General features: G+C 52.1%; 2 protein-coding genes across 2 annotated transcripts in view; both read left to right on the forward strand.

Annotated features, from left to right (window-relative positions):
- The first annotated feature begins 1,160 nt into the window (after positions 1-1,160).
- Positions 1,161-7,943, forward strand: FBLN7 (fibulin 7). The gene is made up of 8 exons (XM_075446304.1): positions 1,161-1,315; positions 2,620-2,779; positions 3,925-4,095; positions 4,617-4,742; positions 4,845-4,982; positions 5,062-5,199; positions 6,166-6,304; positions 6,473-7,943. Exons 1-8 carry the CDS (start codon positions 1,229-1,231, stop codon positions 6,843-6,845), a joined length of 1,332 nt encoding a protein of 443 aa, XP_075302419.1. The 5' UTR covers positions 1,161-1,228; the 3' UTR covers positions 6,846-7,943.
- Positions 7,944-13,433: 5,490 nt separating this feature from the next.
- ZC3H6 (zinc finger CCCH-type containing 6) overlaps positions 13,434-22,588 on the forward strand; it is a 29,872-nt gene continuing 20,717 nt past the window's right edge. Inside the window, exon 1 of the mRNA XM_009931292.2 lies at positions 13,434-14,136. Within this exon, the coding sequence (XP_009929594.2) occupies positions 14,045-14,136 (92 nt within the window). The 5' untranslated portion in view covers positions 13,434-14,044. The remainder of the gene's footprint in view (positions 14,137-22,588) is intronic.

Genomic DNA, 22,588 nt, shown 5'->3' on the forward strand with positions numbered 1-22,588 from the left:
AAAGTCTGGCCCTTCCCAGGAGCTCTCTGCTGGGCTGAAGTCGGGAGGGTGGTAATTAAACGCTGTAGCTGGTTTTTTTTTATTGGGAGGCTTTGGTGTTTGAGCTCCCCACAGCTCACAGGTGAGGGGCAGCCCCTGAAGCCCCCTGGGTGGACGGTGCCGAGGTGTGGGGGCACACGGGGGGGCACAGGCGAGCTCCCCTCTGTCACCCTGTGTTGGAGTGGCTTCCCGCTGTCCGGGCTGCGCCAGCACCAAACGGCGAGGGTCCATCGGGCCTCGTATGGCCTTTTATTTTTCCCCTTTTGTCACCATTTGTTGTGGCTTCTGTGATGGGCAGCCCTGTGCACAGCCTGGTCCCCCGCTACAGAGTCCGCTGGTGGATTTCACGCTACGAGACATCCCCGTCGAAAGTCACAAGCGGAGCCCGAACAGGAACAGCGGGTGCTTCAAAATCCCCGCTCTCGCAGACAGCAGGTTTCCGTCTGTCCCGGCCGTGCGCCAAGACAACCGTCGGTCCCGTTGCAACGACGGGGAGACAGGAGTCGGGAAGGAGGGGGGGTCCCGGGAGGGACGGAGCCGCCCTGCGACGGCTGGGCCCTGCGCGGCTGCCCCGTCTCCGTTGGGGGGTGTGGGGGGGATTTCTGCTCTGTGCGTGGCAGGGGCTGCTCTGCAGCAGCCGCCCGGACCGCCGTGCCCAGCAGATGGAGCAGAGACCCCGCGCACCGCCCGGCCGCCTCCCGCCTCTCCCGCGGGGGTGCCGGGCCGGGCAGGGGGTGTCGGGGTGGGGAGCGGGGTCCGTGCCTGCAGCGGCAGAAACAGCTTTCTCTGCAAAACAGCACCGAGCGGCCCCCGAACGCCGCCGGAGAGCGGCGCCGGGCCGCGCGGAGCGCCGGCTGTGCGGGGGGCCGTGCGGGGCGGTCGCACGCGTGGGCGGGGGGTGCCGGAAGCGTCGCGGTGCTGCGCGGGGCATCCCGAGGGGGTGCCCGCAGCGTCCCCCGGGCGGAGGCCGGCGGCGGGGCGGGGGGGGACCCGGCTCCCCCCCCCCCCCCGCCCGCCGCGGCGGGGTGGGTGTGAGCGCCGCGTGCCGCTCCGCGGGGGAGCGCGGCCGCGCGTGGGGCGGGGGCGGCGCGGGAGGGAGAGCTCGGCCGGGGCGGGGAGGGGCGGCCGCCGGCGCCCGGGAGAGCTCTCCCCTTCCTCGGCGGACGAGAGCCGCGCCGGCCGCCGGACCATGCCGGGGGCTCGGGGCCGCCTCCCGCCGCCGCTGCTGCCGCCGCTGCTGCTGCTGCTGCTGGTCCCGGCGGCGCCGGCGCCCCAGGTGAGCGGGGCCCGGGGGGCGGCGGGGACCCCCTCGGAAGGGCTTGCCGGGGTGGAAAAGGTCTCCCCTCCCCTCCCCTCCTCTCCCGCGGCCGCCCGCCCTCGCAGCCCGGCTGCTCCGACCCCGGCCCCAGCAAACAGGTGGGCAAAGCCGAGGTGGGGGGGGAGCTTAAACGGGGCTTAAACCGGGCCCGGTTTCTTTTGGGCTCTTTTTGTTTCCCTCTTACCCCGCACCTGAAGTCGCCACCGAGCACACCGGGGGCGATGGATCCTCCCGGTTTGACAGGGGAGCGGGCGTTTGCTGCCGTTCAGCATCCCGTGGGAAGCTCACGCTGGCTCTTGAAGTTAAAAACCAGCCCTAACAAAGATCTGTTTATTCAAGCGAGCTACGTGCCGGGCATCAGTTTGCTTCTGCCTCCCTCCCTCTCGGTGCGGTGCACCCCAAAGATCGGCTCGTCCCCACCGGCAGGCCATCACCCCCAAAAACTGCGCCGAGGGCAGCAGAGGACAGCTCGCCGCTCGGGCTGGCTTTTATTTCTTCTTGGTAAAACCTGGGTAGCTATTGGGAAAGGAGAATAATTTCACCCCTGCACAGTGTGGCTGTGGGGAGAAAGAAATCCCTTGGGCCAGGTGGGCCGGTGCCCAGCAGCTCTGCTCGCTTTGCCCAGGAGGAGCTCCTTTGCCCCAGCCTTGTGTCACCCAGGCCCTCTGTGTTCTCTCTCCGTGCGCTCTGCAAATCTCAGCTCTAAAACTGCCGTGGCTTTGCTCAGCTCTTGCTCCTTTTCTTCGTTTTTAAGTCAATTCCGCAGGAAACCTATAATAACGATGCCCGTCTCCTGCATGAGTCAGTCCCGTGGCAGTGATTGGTTTGCAGGCAGGAGTCCCACCAGTGTTCCTGGCCCCAGCAGAACTCACAAGACAGATGTTTTCCTCTTATTTTGTAATGTGGAAGTGGGACAGGGCTCTAGCTCCAGCAGGATGAAACATGAGTTATGGCATCTCTCCCAGGGCTAACAAAGTGATTACAGCCCTGCTTGTAGCGCTGCACTACCCATGTAGATGTAGGAGAGCATGCCCGAGCTAAGGAGTTCTTGCATAGCCTAAAAACTCTCCTGCATCTGGGTAAACGGGGGGGAAAAAAATAAAATCAGATATCTCAGGGGACCTTTGATGCCGCAGAGCTCCTGTGCGAGCACCCCGCCGTGGCCAGGGCAGGCTGTGTGCCGCAGGTTGGGTCCCGGCTGGCGCAGTGGTGTGGGGGCCGGAGCAGTGTCCCCACGCTGAGTGGCCGCCCCATCCCCGCAGAGCTGCCTCAGCAGGCAGCAGCTCCTGGCCGCCATCCGGCAGATGCAGCAGCTGCTGAAGGGGCAGGAGACGCGCTTCACCGAGGGCCTCCGCGTGATGAAGAGCCGGCTGAGCACCCTGCATGCCTCCCTGGCCAAAGCTGCCGCTGAGCCACCGGCTGGTGAGTCCTCCCTGCGTCCCACCAGTTGCTTTTATGCCCTCGGAGGACACTGGGGTGGGCAGGTCGGGATGTTCAGGGCTGTGATGGGTGGAGGTTTGGGCATGGGAGGAGGGTTGGGCCAAGAAGGCCAATGGGATCCTGGGGTGCATCAAGAAGAGTGTGGCCAGCAGGTTGAGGGAGGTTCTCCTTCCCCTCTACCCTGCCCTGGTGAGGCCTCATCTGCAGTACTCTGTCCAGTTCTGGGCTCCCCAGTTCAAGAAAGACGAGGAGGTACTGGAGAGAGTCCAGCGGAGGGCTATGAGGATGATGAGGGGACTGGAGCATCTCTCCTACAAGGACAGGCTGAGGGAGCTGGGCTTGTTTAGGCTGAAGAAGAGAAGGCTGAGAGGGGACCTTATAAATGCCTATAAATATCTGAAGGGTGGGTGTCAGGAGGATGGGGTCAGACTCTTTTCAGTGGTGCCCAGTGACAAGACAAGGGGCAGCGGGCACAAACTGAAGCATAGGAAGTTCCAGCTGAACATGAGGAAGAACTTCTTCCCTCTGAGGGTGACAGAGCCCTGGAACACACTGCCCAGGGAGGTTGTGGAGTCTCCTTCTCTGGAGACATTCAAGACCCGCCTGGACAAGGTCTTGTGCAGCCTGCTGTAGGTGACCCTGCTTCGGCAGGGGCGTTGGACTAGATGACCCACAGAGGTCCCTTCCAACACCTACCATTCTGTGATTCTGTGATCTCCATGGGTGGAGATACCTGTATCCATGTTGGCATTTTGTACTTGTGAATTCGAGCACTTCTCCAGCCTGGTAAGATATGGGGAGGCTCAAAAGCCCTTAGCTGTGAAACAGAGAGCTCCTGGCAAAGCACTGGGGTCGAGTGGGCTGGAAAACCGTGTCTGCAGCAAAAGAGCTGCAGTCCTGTGCTGGGAGCATGAGACAGGTGGCGAGAATGCCACCAAACCACTTGCCAGGGATGCTCAGCCCCAGCATCCCTTCTGGGCTTTCACTGTGGGGCTGGATGTTACTGGTTAACCTCAGCAGGCCAATATTTGAGGAAAATAACAGTTAAAGAGGAGGTCTTGGAGGAACTGGGTGAACCCCAAAGCACCTGCCTGAACACTGACCCCCTCCCTGCGGTGCTCTTGCAGCCTCCTGCCCTGCCCTGCAAGCGCCTGTGGACGGGAGGAAGTTTGGCACCAAATACTTGGTGGAGCACGAGGTTCACTTCACCTGCGACCCGGGCTTCCAGCTCCTGGGCTCCAGCACGCGGACGTGCCAGGCCAACGGCAGCTGGACTGGGCAGGAGCCCCGCTGCGCAGGTACTGCTCTGGGCTGCCATGGCAAGGCTGCCAGGCAGGCGGCTGCGGTCATAGGGCTGCTTTGCATCCAGGGCTGCCCACGGATGTCGTTTGCAAGAGTGGGATGCAATTTGGGTCTATTTAAACATGGGGGATTATTGGCGTTCACCAAATGGGGAGGTATTGCAGCTGTCCCTGAGTCCCAGCGAGCCAACATCCCAGTGGTGCTGTGGCTCCCAGCCCTGGTGATTTGGGGTTTCTCATCCTCAAGGAAAGCTGGAAATTACAGCTGGAGCCTCACCTGCAGCACAGCAGCGGAGACGAGGGGCAAAGGCATCGGTGCTGCGATGGCTCCCTGCGCCGTAGCAAACCATTGCACCGCGACAGCGCTGCAGCATCAGAAACAGCCGGTGCCTGAGCTCGGCAAAATACATGGTTACAATGTGCCGTGGGGTACCAAAGTGGCCCGGTGCATGCGGTGCTCCTGTGCCTTGCTTCTCCAAATAAAATAAAGAGAAATGTGCCTGCTCCTTTTTTTGCAGAGATCAATGAGTGCTCCAGCAGCCCCTGCCAGAACGGCGGGACGTGCCTGGAGGGGCTGAACCAGTACAAGTGCCTCTGCCCCCAGCAGTGGACCGGAGCTGCCTGCCAGTACCAGGCGCAGACGGGTGGGTGACCCCTCGCCGGGGAGGGTGACCTGCCACCCTCCGGGCATATTTCGGCACCCCACCTCAATTTCAAACCCCACCCCACGGTGTGTGCCCCCCCAGCTCCCCCTGCCTGGAGCGTGACAGACGACCCGGCGTTCAGCCGCCAGCCCCGCTGCGCCCAGATCGACCGGACCCAGCACTGCAGCTGCGAGCCCGGTTTCCACATGAGCGGCACGGCCGCCAACGGCCTCTGCCAGGGTGAGCTGCGCTGGGGGGGATGCGGCGGGGTGGGCTGCGGGGTCTCGGCCGTGCACCCGCTCCCCTCGTCTCTCCGCAGACCTCAACGAGTGCGAGGTGTACAAGAGGGAGGGGGGTCCCCGGCTCTGCGCCCACGCCTGCGTCAACCTCCCCGGCTCCTACCGCTGCGCCTGCCCCGCCGGGTACGTCCTCCTGGGCGACGGCAAGAGCTGCGAAGGTGAGGGGGTCTGGAAACATGTGGGTTTGTCACTTTTTCCCAACATGCACAATTGCTTTTTTTTTTTCCCCCTTCCCCTTTTCTCTCCTCGTTTGCAAGCATCTCCACATGCAAAAGTCTCAGCAGGTTTGCACAGAGAGGTGGTTCCCGCGCTGGGTGCCAAGGGGAGGAAAATGATGGAGGTTCAAGCGCTGGCAAACACACGCAATCCTTTGGGGCTGCATCTCGTTGAAAAAGAGCACGGGAGCCCCGCTGCAGTGGTGGAGCTGCCCCCTGTGAACAGGGCGTCCCCGAGTAGAAACACAAAGAGCGTTAAAAGTCAAGAATTAGGTGGCAAAGGGTCAGCTCGGAGGCCGGCAGCTTCTCCTCCTAAAACAGGGGAGTTGGGGTGCGGGTTGAGAACAAAGCAAAGCAGCAGTGGTTAGGGATGGTGGGTGGCCAGAACTGTGCATATGAAAGTCTCCTCCTGTAAACCGGGGATCTTTTTCATGCTATAGTGTTGATTATTGCAGTTCATGGTGAGAAAGCTCAGACTTTCTCCTTTTCTCCCCGATTTCTGCATGTTTCATAGCATCTTGCTAATGCTCCCAGCAAATATCTGCATTCAAAGATCCTGAGTTTATTGCCAGGTATCTTAGTGGTCACGATGGTGTTTAGTAAATAAAAAGAGATGGTGTTTTCAAACAACTTAGCAGAAAGTTAGGAAAATAAACTGCCCTCCTGTTGTGAGAGCGCTGCTTTAATCCTTCTGGCCCAGGGCAGAGCTTGGGGAGCGGAGAGCAGGCGCAGAATGGGATTTTAGGCAACTTAAGTGATTTCAGCCATACTCGCATACTTTTTTGATCATATTTGATGTCTGACCCTTTTCAAGGTTCTTTTGCCTAATTTCCATCAAAAGGAACCCCTCAACGGGGTCAGTTTGAGCTCTCTGGTGGGCTTGACCCACTGCCTGCCCCTGTTTTGCAGACATCGATGAGTGCGCCCTGTCCCAGGACAACTGCACGAGGGGGACCACCTGCATCAACACGGGGGGCAGCTTCCAGTGCGTCAGTCCCCAGTGCCCCCAGCCCGCTGGCAACGTCACCTACGTCAAAACATCACCTTTGTAAGTGCAGCGGGGTGCAAAACCTGTCCTTGCTTTGTTTTTTTGGGTGCTGGGTCCCAAAACCACGTGCATAGCATCCACGCAGATCCAGTGCCACCGAGGTTGGGGACATGGACCCTGTATCCCTGGGGCTCCTTGAAAGCCTCCCTCCCGCTTTTGCCTTTGCAGCCAGTGTGAGCGCAACCCCTGCCCAATGGAGAGCCGGTCATGCCACCAAGCACCCAAAACCATCTCCTTCCACTACCTTCCCCTGCCATCCAACCTGCTGACGCCCACCCCGCTCTTCCGCATGGCCACGGCGGCGGCGCCCGGCCGGCCGGGACCCGACAGCCTGCGCTTCGGCATTGTGGGCGGCAACAACCGTGGCCACTTCGTGATGCAGCGGTCAGACCGGCAGACTGGGGAGCTAATCCTGGTGCAGAGTCTCAAGGGTCCCCAGACCATCCAGGTGGACGTGGACATGTCCGAGTACCTGGACCGTGTCTTCCAGGCCAAGCACATGTCCAAAATCACTGTCTTCGTCTCCGCCTATGAGTTTTAGGGGAAGCGGGAGCAGGGACAGTTTCCCTGATGATGACTGTCCCCGCTTAGCATCCTCCACCCGAAAGCGCTAGCCCTGGAGGCAAGCATGTAATGGGAGCTCCAGGTGACATCCCACGCTGAAGCCTCTCTGCAGCCAACCATCCTCCCCTCTGTGTTAAGGTTATTCTGCCCAGGCAGCTTTTACACCCACCTATGTGGGGGGAAAAAAGCAAACGAGATGCAAAATAAATCGGGTGAAGGGGTTACCCGCTTGCTGGGGCGTGGGAGCAGAGCATCATCCTCAGCTGAGGCTCCAGAATGACGATGTCCCGCAGACTCGGCACCTACACAGCACAGAAAACAGTGGATAGAATCCATGGCCCCTTTTCCTTTTAAATTCCTTTTCTTTCCTTTAGGAAATACGTTAAGCTGGTGCATGCAGGAGGAGGGAGGCTCATAGGGGCTACCGCGCTCCTCCCCGCTGGCCCGCGCTTGCTTGCACTGACCCCAGCCCTGTAGAAACATGGCTCTGCTCCCCTTGGGATGCCGAGAAAACCCAAGGCAGCCTGAGGGGAGGGGTCTGGTCCGGCATCTCAGTCCCCCAGGATTGACTGGGAACGGAAAAAATCCCTGAACATCCATTCTTACAAGATGTGGGTGGGCCTCGGAGCCCTCCTTGGCAAGCAGGACGTTGCTGCTGGGTGAAGGAGGAGTCCCCAAGCCCTGCAGATGAGCGATGGGCCGGGGCCATCCCATGCTTCAGCCCGTGGGCAGCAGCTCCTTAAACCTCCTGAACTGGGTCGCACATGTGCATCCCCCCGCCCCACCGCGACCTCGGGGAGGGCTTCGGCTGTGCTTGGTGCTTGCGTCGAGGGAGCTCGAGGTGTGAATATTTCATTTTTTCAACCAGCCGCAGCCTCCACCCCGCAGTGTGTAAGCAGCTCCAGGAATAGGTTGGGTTCAGCTGTAATACGTGCTGGGGGGGCACACCTCCCCGGTCTTCCATTCCCCCTCAGTACCTGTTCCTCAGCCCAGCGCTTGTGCATGTTAACCACAAAACCCTGACGTTATGCATGTTTCTTCATTATGCTGGTTTTAGTACAATTAAACAATGATATAGCCTCTGAGCAGGCGCAAAGTAGCTGACGCGTGTGGCCAGGGGACGATACTCAGCCGGAGCCGTCCGGGGCGGGGAATCGGGGTCTGTGGGGCAAGAACCTGCCTCCCTTACCGTTATTTTTCTGTCTTGCATTGTTTGGAGGGGGCTGGCTGGTGGCAGGGCAGCTCATTCCCGAGCATCCTTCCCCCCAAGCATCCTCCAGAGACCTCCAGGAAGAGGAGCCTGCTGCTGCCCCAACCCCCCCCCAAAACGCAGTGGGGCAGAGTCCACTTTGGGGGCATGGTGTGTGCGCTGAGCTGCACCCACCAAAATCCTTCCCATTCCTTGCCCCAGGGGAAGAGACTTCACAAGACCGGTCTGTGCTGCATCCTTTGGGGTATTGAGCTCTTGGATTTTTTGGGGGGTACAGCTTTTCCGTGGGAGCTCAGGAGGGGGGCAGGACCTCTCCCCGCAAAACAAGGAGGGACATTCAGTGCCTGCTCCTTGCTGCTGTCGGCACAGGGCTGCCAGAGACGGGCACGGCGGATGGAGGATGTTTGGGTTGGCGGGCGCTCCAGCTGGACGGCAGAGCCGGGCAGGGAAATGCATCCCAGGGTTGCACTGGGGGAGGGAAAATAAAACCTAACAGGCTTGTTCCTCCAACTGAGTGCTTTTAAAAAGAAAATTTAAAATAAAATGCTTTTCTGAAAGCGTAGCTGCTTTCAAAAACAGGTGGTGGTGGAGAGGGGTGAACCGACTCCAGCAGGAGCACAGATGCCTGCTGAGCAGCAGACCTGGGGGTTGCTGGAGATCCACAGGGAAAGACCCAAAAAGTGAGGAAAGACCCATGGATCTCCAGCACCCCCATCTAAAGGTGGGCAACCCCACCTAAAGGTGGGTCTGCTGCTCGGCAGGCATCTGCGCTCCCGCTGGAGTCGGGCCACCCCTCTCCACCACCACCAGCTGCAGGAGCACAAAGCCCAGGAGGACCATCAGGAGAGGAGAAAGGAGCAGCTGGTAGGGCAGCTCAGTGCTGCCTCTCTCAAAGAATGCTGAGATGCCCTCTCCTCTCCCAAGGCAGGAGGACCTCCCTGTCCTGCTGAGAACACCCCGTTAATCCTGGGGTGGCATGGGTGGGTGTCACCATGCAGCTGGCCTCAGCAAAGGGAAGGAGAAGGCTTTTTGGACCTGGCCAGGGAAGGCCCTGCAGGAGGTTGTGCTGCGAAAGAAACTGGGTTGCAATAGGGATGGCAAGGGCCGTGCCTGGTTTTATTTCCTCAGCGTGCAGGGGGACAGATGACTGCCGAGGGAAAATGCCCTTTAAAGCTCTGTGGCATAAGAGCAGAGGTAGAGGCAAGTGCAACCACAGGCGTACGGGACCCCGACAAAGGCAAACCAGAGGGTACCAGGATATGGGGAGAAGAAAAACACATGGAGAAAATTTGGTCTGTGGAGGTACGCCTGAGGAAGCCCACCCTTACCTTCTCCCCCTGGGACGCTGGGGGTGAAATCCTGCACGTGCCAGCTCAGCGCACAGCCAGGCCTGCCATTGGAGGACAATGCTGGGCACCGCCAGAGGAGGGACAGGGAATGGGCAGGACGCGCCACTGGACCGCTCTGCTGTGTGCCTGCATCCCGGGATGCCCCGAGCAGCAGGTGACAAGGTTTTCCTTGGAGCTACCCGGACCCCGGCCAAGTTGTGTTTCATCCAGGAAAGGGAGCAGTTATCCCTGTGAACCCAGCCCAGCGCGTGTTTCAAATTAGCGCCTTAGGTAAGTGAGCAGCGCTGCAGAGGCGGCCGGCTGCGTCCTTGTACGCCACAAAAAATCGCTGCTGGGAGCCAAAAAAATGGAGTCCGTACGAGGGTAAGTTCCTGATGGGGCAGAATAGTTTCCATCTGATGCTTTAACCGGCTAACAAGGCTGGAGACGGGCGCCTAGCCTTGCACTGGAGGCTTTTCCTCGCAGCACAGCCCCAAACTGACAACATTTTCCTAATTCCCGAGGCCAGGGTGAACTGGTTTCCCCTCTCCGGGTCGGGCTGGCACGACGCCGGGGCTTGCAAAGCCGTGCCCGTCCTCCCAGCCGCTTCTCGCCCGCCTTGAGGGCCAGGACCGGAGCTGGGAAGCTCAGCCATCTCTCCCAGCATCAGCTGGCTGCAGATCTCCCTTTCAGCCCCAGAAACGTTTAAGGTCGGCTCTCCAGTGTCTGGACTGGGCTGCAAACCTCTGGCCAGCATTTGAGCTGACTAAAGGAGATTTTCTTTTTTTTTCCCCTGCCAGAGCGGCTGCTCCAGCATCTTGCAGACTTCCTGAGCCTGGAATGTGCAGAGAGGCTCTTCTGGCCCTGGTAAACACAACTTTTCTCTGAGCTAATAATATTTGGGAGCCCAAAAAATAGCTGGTTTGCCTCTGCTCCCCTTCCACGGGCTGAAGGCAGGCGGTCCCCAGCACAGCAGACTCCAGATGTGCTCCGCGTGCCCCGGGAGGGGTTGGCCACCCTGCCCAAGCTCCAAAGCTGCCGTTTCTCACCCCACATGGCTGGGGAGTGAGGATACAAAGGCTGAGGACCTCACGTGGAGGTGGCCTTGGAGAGAGGCTATGCAGTGCCTGCCGAGGTGCCAGGAGAGAAATACGGCACCTTTGAGTTTCTGGGGTCTGTATGCAAAAGTGCTCCCTCTGCTCTTCACCCTGTGAGGGGAGACAGGCCCCAGCCTCAGGGCAGGAGCAAGAAGAGACAACCGTGGCTTCATGCCCCATTATTTTCTCCTCCTACACATCATCCTCCTCCGCAATACATTCCTGATGGGCCTTTCCCTGCCCAGCATCCAAATCCTGCGCATCCATCACTGTGCTTCTCCTCACTTCCAGGCTAACGAGATAGATCCCTGCAAACAAAAGAATGATACTTCTCTCTTCATCACACAAGAGAACATCAGGTTATTTTCAACTGCAGGTTAAAATCTGACTTTTATTACCTAGCTAGCATCCCTGAGAAGTCCGCGCCTGGTGCATGGCACATCCATGAGTGCTGCCATGTCTCCTCCCACCCCACAGATTCACATTGTGTGAATCCTTGCTGAAGCGAAAGCAAGAGCACACATGCCAAAACACTTATTAATCCTGTTACAGGCCTAATGAAGAGCTGAACCATGACATTTTTATTTGTTATGGTTGCTAGGTATGTTGCTACGCCCTCTACACCATACCCCAGATCCCAGTATATTTGTGATATCTGAGAGAGCATACTGGGGAATTCATTTAGCTGCTACTGCCAAATTTAGTTAGTTATACTTTAAAAAAAAGAGCCAGTCAGGAGCTTCTCACAAGCCTACCTTTTTTCCCTGACAACACAAACACACGTAGGGATATTTAAACAAACAGCTACTCCCTGCTCCTGCCAACATATTTTTGTTTGTTTAAAAGAGATTTTTGCACCTGCACACTGCAAGAAAAGCAGAAGCCAGGATTTTACTCTAAATTTGAAATCCCTTTTTTGCCCATTGCCTGGGGACATAGTGCTGAACCCTGTAGGTATTGGCTCCCAGGCTGCACACAACACTGAGATGCTCACATTTATGGGACTAATTAGCCTTAATTAGCCCTAATGGCCCTCACCACTCCCACCTGAGGCCACCACCCACACCTCTCCCACGCTCCCTGGAGCCCTATTTCACTCCCGAGCTGTAGCAGTGCTGGTCTCTAGCTCAGGCTTGGCTTTCTGTGATGATCTGGACCCTCGGCAGAACGTGGCTGTGATCTTCTGCCCTGCCTATCTTGCTCAGGCACCAGCCTGGTGTGTGAGACCACAGAGAGAGGACTCTTACTTTATGGTGGGTGTGAGGCCATGCTTTGCCTCTGTGTAAGGGGAAAAAATGTCTCTCCCAAATGAGAACCGATGTGGGTGTTCTTTTTTTATTTTATTTAATTTTTTGCTAGGATTGCTGGCACTGGAAAAAGAGAGTCATATGTCCCAAAAAGCCCTGCAAGCTAGAGAGACTAGCCTGTAAAGGAAAATAAGTTGATGTAACCTTTTTGGGATTTTTCCAAAGAGCTTTGACAAAGTCCCTCAAAAGACAATGTTAAAAAGAAATATCATTAAAACGGTTGGAGAACAACAAACAAGGTTCTCCTGGGGACTATGAACTGCTGAGAGTCAGCAGAACTGGGGCAGGAATAAGTGGCGAGCTCTCAGCGTGTGGAGGCCTAGCAGGTGGGACATCTCCATCTTGGTGCCAGCGTTGTTGTAAACAGACACATAAAGTTTATGGAATCAATGATGAGCAATGAGGTGACAACACTTGCAGCTGATGTTATTCATTTGAGTTGGACAAGCCTGTCCTGACGTGAAGGTACTGACCCTGGAGATGCGAGGAGGAAATTCACTGAAAATGCAAAACAGCGTGCACAGGAAGGGATGCTGAGAGCTGCTGGCCATGTTACTGGGTTATGGAGCAGTAAGAACGCGGACAAGGCCAGCCTGCAATGGGCTGTGATCCAGCACGGCTGTTGCAGGCGCAGGTCAGGCCTGCCCCAGTGACAGCACAAAGTCAAACTCTTAACGATAGAATCATCAACAGTTACAAGTTGGTGGGAGTTGTCTTTCATTACATTATTCGCTTTGGTAATGCCTTCTTCTGCAGCTCTATTGAGGATTTCTTAATGAGTTTTGAATTTCCTCCTGTTTTATGAAGAGAATTGTCACTGAAGTGATGCAAGCAGAAGTGTCTCATCCCTCAGCCTACACCAAAGTCTATCGTCTCTTGACCTCCTCAATACCGGGTTTTACCATGCCCCAGCCAGTAACCCCTTCCCTAAGCAACAACTTAAGGCCGGTCCCGCCTGAGGTGCCCATTTTTCCAGGCCCCTCGTCCCAGCGCCTCCCAGCCTGAGGAAGGGCGGGGTGGCGGCCTTTACCTCGGGCGGACGACAGCTCCGACAGCACCATCGGGGCGGGGAGCGCTTGCTTTCACTAAAAACGTCCGACTCGGGAGCCGGCTGGAGCCGGGCTCAGCGGCCCGACGCTCCCGAGGGCGGGCGGGAGGCCCGGCCTGCCCTGGGAAGGGAGGGCCTGCCGGGGCCGGGCGCAGCGGCAGCCCCAGGAAGCGCAATGGCGACCGGGGCGGGGCGGGGGCTCCGAGCTCGGCTCTCGCGAGGCGGCGCGGGGCGGAAGCTGCCCACGAGGCGCGCGGGGGAGTGAGCGGCCCGGAAGCGCCATAACGGGGAGCGCCGCCATAACGGCCGGCGCGGCGCGCACGTGACGCCAGCCCCGCACGCGGCGCGGCGGGGCCCCGCCCCCCTCCCCCTCCCTTCGCGACAGCCCCTCCCCTCTCCTCTGGCGCGCGCGCGCGCTCATACGTCACGGCGGCGTGACGGGCGGTGCGCCGCCGCCAATGGGCGGCCTGGCTGGCGCGGTGACGCGGGGCGGTGCCAGCCAACGGCGGCGCGCCGGGGGAGGGGCGGCGGCGTCGGAGGAGGAGGAGCGTGTTAGCGGGCGGCGGCGGCGGCGGCCAGCGCGAGGCGACGCCATCGCTGCCCCGAAGGGCGCGGAAGACGCAGTGGTGGCGGCGGCGCGTGCGGTCCGCGGCCGCTGAGCGAGCTGGGGGCGAGCGCCGGGGGTCGCTGCCGCCGCCGCCGCCGTTCTCTTCCTCCTCCTCCGCCGCCGTCGCTGCCGCCGCCGTCGCCGCTGCCGCCATTTTGTGAGAGTGCCTCGAGCGGGCGCCATGTTTGTAAGGAAGAATTAGGGCAGCCATCTCCGGCCACCAGCACCTCCCTTCCCCCGTGTGTGTGTTCTCTCGTTCTCCTGTGCCCCGGGCCTGCTCCTCCGAGCCGCCGCCGCCGCCGCCTCCTCCGCCTTCCTGCCCGCGCGGGGCGGCCGGGCTCAGCCTGTGCAGCCTCGCCCTGCACTGAGTGCCCGTTAGTGTCTCACTAAGTAACCGTGAGTGAAACCTTCATCATCTCTCCTCACTGAGGGACCCGACCCTCCTCCTCACCGAGCCGCCCCCAGAGCGGCTGTGCGCGCCGCCGCCGCCACCTCCTCCTCCTCCCTCCGCACCACGGGCAGCGGCAGTGTCCTGCCTTCCTCCACCTCCCTCCTCCTCACCACACCACAGCCAGCACAATGGCCTTTGAAAGCCTGTTCTCCAAACCCCCAAACCCAGTTCTTGACCCAAACATGCCCGACTCTGACAGGCAACATGCAGGGGACGAAAGGTCGAGTAACATTCTTCTCTCTCTCCGCTTCTCATAATGGTGATACTAGTCGGGTGATGATGATGCTGATAATGATGATGATGATGATGATGATGATGCTGTGTATTAATGTGCCTAGGGGGTTAACGATGTTTTTGTGGGGGCAGGTCACCTTCAGGCTGGGAGACCGGGGTGAGGACTGGGGTGGTGGTGGGGAGGAATGCGAGGGGGGAGGGGGTGTCACTGAATTAGAAGTGCATTATTAGCAGGGTTCTATTTTTTTTGAATGCATGCGTTTTACATCTTCATTTATTTACTCTGGCTGGGAAGGGGGACTGTTTTCCATTTCTTTCCATAAATTGCACTTTCCAGCGGGTGTCTGTTGAATGTCACCATTGTTCTTTTTCTCCCTTACCCTGGCGCTGCTAGTCAGGTAGGAAAGGGTGCTTTCAGTTGGGTTTTTTTGTTGTTGTTGTTTTGCTTCATACAAGAATCTCTCACCAGATCCATATTTAACGTCATTTTCTTGCCAGATTACACCTTACACGTTTAACTGGATCTTTTTTTATGCAGATTAAGGTCTGACTGACGTTATCTTTGCCACCTTTCAGTCCCCATGCGCAGAAAACCAGAGTCCTGTTCCTGGTGAAAGGACCTCTGTTCCTCCCTCCCTTTCTCTCCTGCAGCTGCTGGAAATTCAAATCCTTTCTCCAGGCAGCCCTGGCCTTCCTAACTAGTTCCAAAAATACTGTGCCAGGGTGACAGCAACCAATCCTTCAGTCTACATCTACTCAGAGTATTTGTGACACAACTGCAAGAGTTAAAAATGCTGGGCTTCAGTCTGTCCTCCCCACACAGCTCCACAACCGTGCTTGGTACTTGCTTCAGAGGACTGAAAAACACTGGGGAAAAAAAAGGGGGGGGGGGGAACGACGACTTGTGAGTGAATGTAACCGTTCCCTCACTGAAGAGTTACTAGTTCTGTGTTACAAATTGGGAGGTGGAGGGGAACACGAACTGACAGACTGGTCCAAAAATCGTACTGTGATTTAGTGATGGGTTCAGGGCAGACCTCAGAGCTGCTGATCCTTGTTGTCACCTTCCTGCTTTTAATTGTGAAATAGTGTAAGTTGTGTCATGCTGTATGTTCCAAAAAGAGTGCTGTGTAAAAAGTAAACTAGTAATCCACGGGGATTGCTGAAGATACGGCATAACTACTTAGTAAAACTGTGCAGCCGTAGCAGGCAAAGTGTTTTAGTGTTCCTGGAGTTAGTAAGTCTGTGACATTTCGCTGTTTCAGGGATTGAAAATACTTTGTGTTTTAGAGTCCTCCTTGAGGACAAGCCCAAGTTACCCACTGCTCTGCTGGAAGCAGAGTTTTTCTAACTTGGAGTTACTCATACGATGTTGACAAGTAGAGTTCCTCTAACCAGCTGTTAAGAGGAACCAGTTCTCACCAGTATGCCTGTTGTTACGCTGGTAAATTACGAAATTGAATAAACAAGTACTACCTAATAGTCTAATGTACTTTTAATACAGGTTAATTTATGAACATTGCTTTATAATGTTTTAATTTCAGAAGAGCAGAAAACTCTAACAATACACATATTTACCTGTTAAAGAATACTTTTTGTAAACCAGACTTCTATAAAACTTCTCCCCTCTGATCTGTGTAAAGTGTATTCTTAATGCACCTAGATCGTTGTTAAAGCCCCAAATGTCTTTGTATTATATTAGGTGTGCAAGGGTAATCCTGTCACAATGTAATATTTTAACTTTCTGAAGTTTATAAAGATTTCCCTGCCAGCTGGTGACTGTGAAGGTCTGAAGAGAAACTGGGCCTTTCCTGTCCACAGAAAACATGGTTGACCTGGCAAGGGGAGGGGCAGCACAGCTTTAACTGTGAACAGTTTTTCGTACTGAATTGGTTTTGTCCAGTCTCCGTTGTAGTCAGTTGAAAAGCCAGTTGTAAGTTTTGTAGGAAAGGTGCAAGGACCTGATACAGTCGTATGCTGAGTTACCTTGGAGCCTTACTGTAATACTAGTTTGGTATTCTCAAATTAACACATCTAGTTTCAATACGTTTTATCTTGCAATTGATTTTTTACTGCATTGGTAGCTCAGGACTAGTTGACTGTAGGTGTAGCCCATAATAGGAAGCTCCTGAAACCGTTTAACAGATTAGATCAATTTGTGCAGCATAAATTAATAGCATTTCTGTTAACATTTAGTTAGTTTGGTTTTGAACTGACCTGTAGAATTATAAAAGAAGTTGGTTAGTGCTTTTTGAGCTGTAGAAAATAGTAAAAAACCCTTGTCTGTCCACACTTTGAATATTGTAAGTTGGAAGATTGTTTTAATCCAAAGTCTTTGTTTTCTTGGTTTATAGATGGGGCACCTGATTAAGTGAGGAACGTTTCTCATTCTTTAAATATTTTTAGTTAACTCATTGTGGAGATGTTCTCTTTGTTGAAATATTTGAGACTTTCTAGACACACAGGTACAGGTGTCTTTAATTTAAAGTTTTTCCTGTAAGGGAATCTCTAAGGATTGCTTCTTATGTAGGTAATCTTTGGTAGGGTAAGAAAGAAGTCTGAGGCAGGGTGTAGGCAAACTCAGTTACATCAAATAAATACACAGAAGCAAAATCCTCTTGGAGTATACACAAACTTCCTCTTGCCATCAGCAAGGTGAGACTGCGTTGGAAAGAAGAACGTAACTCCCAGAAAGGAGCCCCAGTATATAAATGGCTATATGTGCAAATTATTGCTCTCTCCTGGAGACCAGCAAGGTCTGATTGCTTGCCATAGTTTGTGGTTGCTGTTGCCATCGTCGTCAGGTCTGGGTGCTCCATGTGTCTCCCAGACTCTGTTTTGTAGATGTTGTCCCACCTATACATCATGCTGTAGATGAATGTACGTGCCTAAGAGAAGAACTAAACACTTGTCGTAAATATATAAGAATTCAGTCCTCATGCAGACTTCTGTAGGCTTTGATTTTCTGACTAATAGTGAGCTATTACAGGCATGAGAAGGACTTGTTTGCTACAGTTGGTTCTATGTTTGAAATCGGTGCTAGATTTACAACTGCCAGGAACTTTAGAAAATAACTTGGAGTTCATTTATTTTTAAAATCTAAAACATTAAGTTGGTACTGATACTTTCTGTTGGCTGTCCCTGCTTTACTGTCATTTAATCTGCAGACTTGGAGATTTCTTATACCATTATCTGCTGTAAAAATAGCAGCGACCTAATGATAGGTCTGAATGTTGTGATGCCAACACAGATCACAGAGGTGAAAGTAATGCTTCTGTAGCCATCATGGTCTTATAAGTTGCATTGCAGGTGTAAGTATTGGGCCCCTTTTTACGTGCTCATGGTAGAATAAAAGAAATTCTGCATTAGAGACAGCTCTCTGACAGACACCTGAGTGGCCTGTGAACTTTCTCTAGAAAATTGTCCTGATTTTTGCAGAGGGTGTTTGGAAATGCCACTTCAAAGCTGGACTTGTCTGTTGCATTTCAGGTTCCTTTTCCCAAGGACCTTGCTTATCCTCATTGTACACTTTTCATTATGTATTTGATATAATTTTTACATTTAAAAATGAAGTTGGTACAGTGAGTTTCTTATTCAAGATAAACTGATTTGAGTTTTATGAAGTATAGCTGAAGTCCAGATGAGCCAGGTGAATAGAGACTCCACTCAGCCACCGCTTTGTGGTTTTTTTTATTTTCCCAGTTTCCTCTTCCAGCTGTCTTAGAAATTGCCTGCTCCCTTTCCGTGTACAAGTTTTGCAGTCTTGTCCTCGACGAGCATAATTTACACTCTGCTGTTCTAACAGGTCTGTCTGGTTCACCCTAATGGAGACCTGCTCTGCTAAATTGCAGCCGGTGGCAAGTAAAGGGAAAAATGCAAGTGACGGGTTGTAACCAAGATGAGTAACAGACATTACTGTTTAGTCAGCACTATATTGCAGGCAGCTTTACCTGTGTCTTGTCTCGATTCACATGGCTCCTCAGCTCTGTGACGCACCATAGCGTTACAGATCAGGGAAGCACTTGTGGAGCAGAAGGGCTACAGATCTCCTCGAATCCGCAGCTGCTATTGTCCAGCCTGACTGCTCTCCCATTTTCCCTTGCCATAAGTCTTTTATCCATCTTTAGTTAAATTGATGACTTAAATGCGTCTCTTTTAGTCTGCGTGGTGGTTTAATGCCCTCTGTCCACAGATGCATAGTTTGATTTGAAAATGTTTACTTATAGCTGTTTTTAGAGATTTTTTTATTTTCAGTAATAGTTAATCACCAAAGAATGTGTTCATCTTAAGTTGAAGTTGTTTGTGATCACTGAATGCAGTCTTGTAGTGATTTATTGTTTCTGAGCATGATTTCAAAACTTGCTTTGACATTAGGAAACTAGGAAGCAAAGGGATAATCGCTCCCAAATATGCCCTGTGGGCAAACAAGGCTTGCTTGCCATCCAGCGAACATTGCAGGAGTGGCAAAAACGCAGCTGGCTGACATAGCTGTTACTCCTCATCCTCCTGGGAGGAGGAGGTGGTCTGTGTGAATTTCTGTGATTTCTTCTACAATATTAAACCCCAGAGACTGGAGATGATTAGGCAGCGGGGTGAAAAGGTGAGCTTTCCAAAAGTTGCTTGTTGGCCTCCATTACCACTACAGGAAGCTATTTTTTGGCATGCCTCACTGCACTCCTCCTCACTTCCTTCCCCCATTTTATGGGAACACAGTATCTGTTACAGCCAGCCCTGGGGATGAAAGCAAAACAGAGGTTAAAAAACTCAAGCAGTCTGGTCTGTAGCTTTTCATGATGCAATTTCACTGCCTGGCTGTAGACTAAAATAACCTCACATTTGCAGAGTGGCCAAAATTAATGGGGCAGCTGAGAAGTGCCATAAGTGACCTGCATAACATTGTCAAAGAAGCCAGTGCTGATTCTCAGTAGACACTGGCGTGTTGTGTTAACTGCAAAAACACCTTCTAGTTTGGTAGTTATTTTCCTTATTAATTCATAAATTCTTTAGTGTAACAGCGTACTAGGACAAATTCATTTCCTGACTTTTAGCCCTCTAAGATCTTAGATGTAAAATGAAAATGTAATTTTCATGTCATCAAATTGCATCTGAGTTATTGTGCTCTTCATAGAATCATAGAATAGCTGGGATTGGAAGGGACCTCCAAAGGCCATCTAGCAGTGAGCAGGGACATCTGCAACCAGATCAGGTTGCTCAGAGCCCAGTCCAACCTGGCCTTGAATGTTTCCAGGGTTGTTAGGGCATCTAACACCTCTCTGGGCAACGTGTGCTAGTGTTTTACCACCCTTACTTTAAAAAAATTTCTTCCTTATATCCAGTCTAAATCTGTCCTCTTTTAGTTTAAAACCATTGCTCCTTGTCCTGTCGCAACAGGCCCTGCTAAAAAAGCCTGTCCCCATCTTTCTTATAAGCCCACTTTAAATAGTGAAAGGCCACAGTAAGGTCTCCCTGCAGGCTTCTCTTCTGCAGGCTGAACAACCCCAGCTCTCTCAGCCTTTCTTCATAGTAGAGGAGTTCATAACTTTATAAAACCAAAACCTTACCTTTGATAGTGAACAGGGCAGAAATTAATCATATAATGATGAGAAGTGATGGCCACTTACATGTGTGCAGTCACGAGTGCTGCATAGCACTGTATTTTTCTAGGTGCATTGAGCGTGGAAAATATGTGCAGGAGGGTTATATGCAGCAGCAGGAGTGTATGAGGAGCTAGAAGAGAGGGGTTGAGGCAGAAATCTAGTTTGGGGGACTAAGAAAAACATGCCCAAAGGAAACTGAGGAGGAAGAGTATCCGGGACAGGTGTAAGGATTTTCACTAAGTAAGTCTTGACCGGTGTCAAAACCACTCAGGTAGTTTCCCATCAGCTTAAACTCTCTCCTGCATTACATGTCCTTATCATAGATATTTGGAGGTCATCAGAACAGGTGTATCATGCTGTTGTGTCAGCCCCTGGAAATAAAGGGCTGTTAACGTACTGTTTCTGTATGAGAAGATGAGGTTTTGGACATTGTCGATGTTTTCTGATAGCCTATTTCTTCTAGAACTAATCGCAGAAAAAAGAGGTTAAGGTTTAGGAAGAAATAGATTTTATTTTCTCTCTGGACAATGATATTGTTATCACCAGAAATTGGTAGCTTCTTAAAAAATAATTTATTACTTAGTATGTTAGGGATCTGCTCATGCATAAAGTTTGCATTCTTGCTACTGTGTCCTCTATGTGTACAAGAAGTAAAAGGGAGATGTTTGCAGCCTTTAATTTTTATCTGCTGTATACTTTTTCTAATCTTGGTAATGCTTTCGGAAAGCCTTGGCTATTAATACTCTCTTTAAGGCTTATTCTAATAAGTTAAAAGCATCATATTGTAAAACAAAATGTAATTATTTTTAAATGAGACCTTTCCTCAGCTGTGAATCAAACCTACCAAAAATGAATTTAACAGAAAATAATGTTTGATGATGGAGTCACATTTTGGTTGTACAATTTTGTTTGTGTAGGTTCTTGAAACATACAGAAGTATGATTCTCATATAGCACCTGCTGTATCTGCAAGTATGCTAAGTATGTCTGTTAGGAAGATTGGAAAAACAGTGCCACAGGGAAACCCTTTTAGTTTTCTTAAAATATTTCAGAGCTACAGTGATCAGAGAAAATGCATCTCGTTTTGGTATCTTGGACTTAAGGAGCTTGAGTTGTAAATCTTTGAACATGAAGAATGCTATTTTTAAAAATGACTCGGATTAAGGGCAAGAAAGGTAAAAAGTCAAGTTTGAATGTTAGAAATTAAACTATAAACACTAGAGTGATAGTGAGTTACTTTATGTGTGGATTTCTATTTTCCCTAACCAAATATTTACATAACTGCTCTTTCAGTGATTTCACTAGAGTGATTCTCCCTGAAAGATAATTTGCCTTCCGTGCCTTTCTGATCCATTTTGGAGATGCTCCAGAAAAACACTTGGGACAGTGGAAATGCTTTATGGTTTCGTTTTCACATATCTATCAAACTCCGAGTATCCGAAGATTGTGAAAGAGGGAGTGATCCATCATTGATTTTAGTTCTTTCTCTTGCATTTGGAGATGAACCCAAATTTTTTTGTGCGTACCTAGTCTTTTTACAGCGGCTGATAAGAAAGATCATGGTCAGTATGCTGCATTTTGTTTCGTTAGGGTTTGTTTAGCTGGTGAAGTCTAGGTGATGTTACTTAATTTTGCATTTCATATGTTCTGGAGTGCAAGATTGCATTTGCTGCCCCATGGGTTATGAGGAAATGGTAGTACCATATGGCAACTTGTTTTAATCATTCAAGTCATTCAGGGCTCCTTATGAAGGAGTACCAGTAGGTCAGGAAATGGGAGCCAAACACCTCTAAGCAACTTCGACTGGTAATGAAGTTTCTCTTCCAAAAGGAATTTAAATGCACTAGAATGGGAAGGACATGATAATGCTAGCTGAGACCTCTGGTTAGAGGTGAGTTTTCTTTTTTTTTTTCTTCCTCTTCTGCTGTTTTCTGTGCCAGAATTTTATACTGCAGGTCTGCACTGTAATAGGTCAGGGATTAACTTCTGTTAATCTGAAGATGCATCAGATTTATTTCAGCCTTTGCAAATACAAGTATAGAATCCAAGAAGATAACACATGGCAGAATTTTTAAATTGTTCCTTCAGTGCAGAGGCTGTCTTTTCGACTCCCGAGGTATGCGTTGTGTGGGCATCGTAAACTGTTCTCCCCACAGCTTGCTGGCATTGTTTCATCAAAGGATGTTTTTGTGACGTATTGTTTTGTGTGGTAGGGTAGTTGAGAGAGAACTGAATCTTGAAAAAGACAAAGCTATACTTCCTTGCTTTTCTAGATAAGAAAATGTTGCGTTTTGTGTGTCAGGCATTCCCAGCAATAGTAGAAGCATACTAAGATATTGTGTAAGTCCAGAACATTCTCTAAGCAAGAAGCTGTACTTTGCAAAACAGAAGTTCATATTGTCTCTTGTTAGATCAGTGTCGTGATTTGTTTGCTATAGATGTCTGCCAAGGGAAAGCAACCTAACACTCAGACCCATTTCCTAGAAAATCATCTGCTAGCTGTGTTTTTTCCAGACCACATCTGTTTGTTGATTTTTATTACTCATAGTGCAAAAGGAGGTAGTCTTGGTTCACATCACTGAAAACCCTTGCCAAAGCAGCTTGCTATAGCCAAGTCTGTAGAATATATTTAGGAAGTGAACTTCTGAAAGGGGTAGGTTCTGCACTCACTTTTTAGCATACAGCTCCAGTTTGTATTTTAAATGGGGGAAGAAAGACTATAAAACAGAAGGTAACTTCTCCCCTATGACTTCCTTTAAACTTTCTTTGAAGTATAATTATTTCCAAGAAATGATACATTTTTGACCACTATCTTTTCAAATCATCTTTATCTGGTCTCTTT

The sequence above is a fragment of the Opisthocomus hoazin genome, chromosome 2 (assembly GCF_030867145.1).
Source record: "Opisthocomus hoazin isolate bOpiHoa1 chromosome 2, bOpiHoa1.hap1, whole genome shotgun sequence".
Classification (NCBI taxonomy): Eukaryota; Metazoa; Chordata; class Aves; order Opisthocomiformes; family Opisthocomidae; genus Opisthocomus; species Opisthocomus hoazin.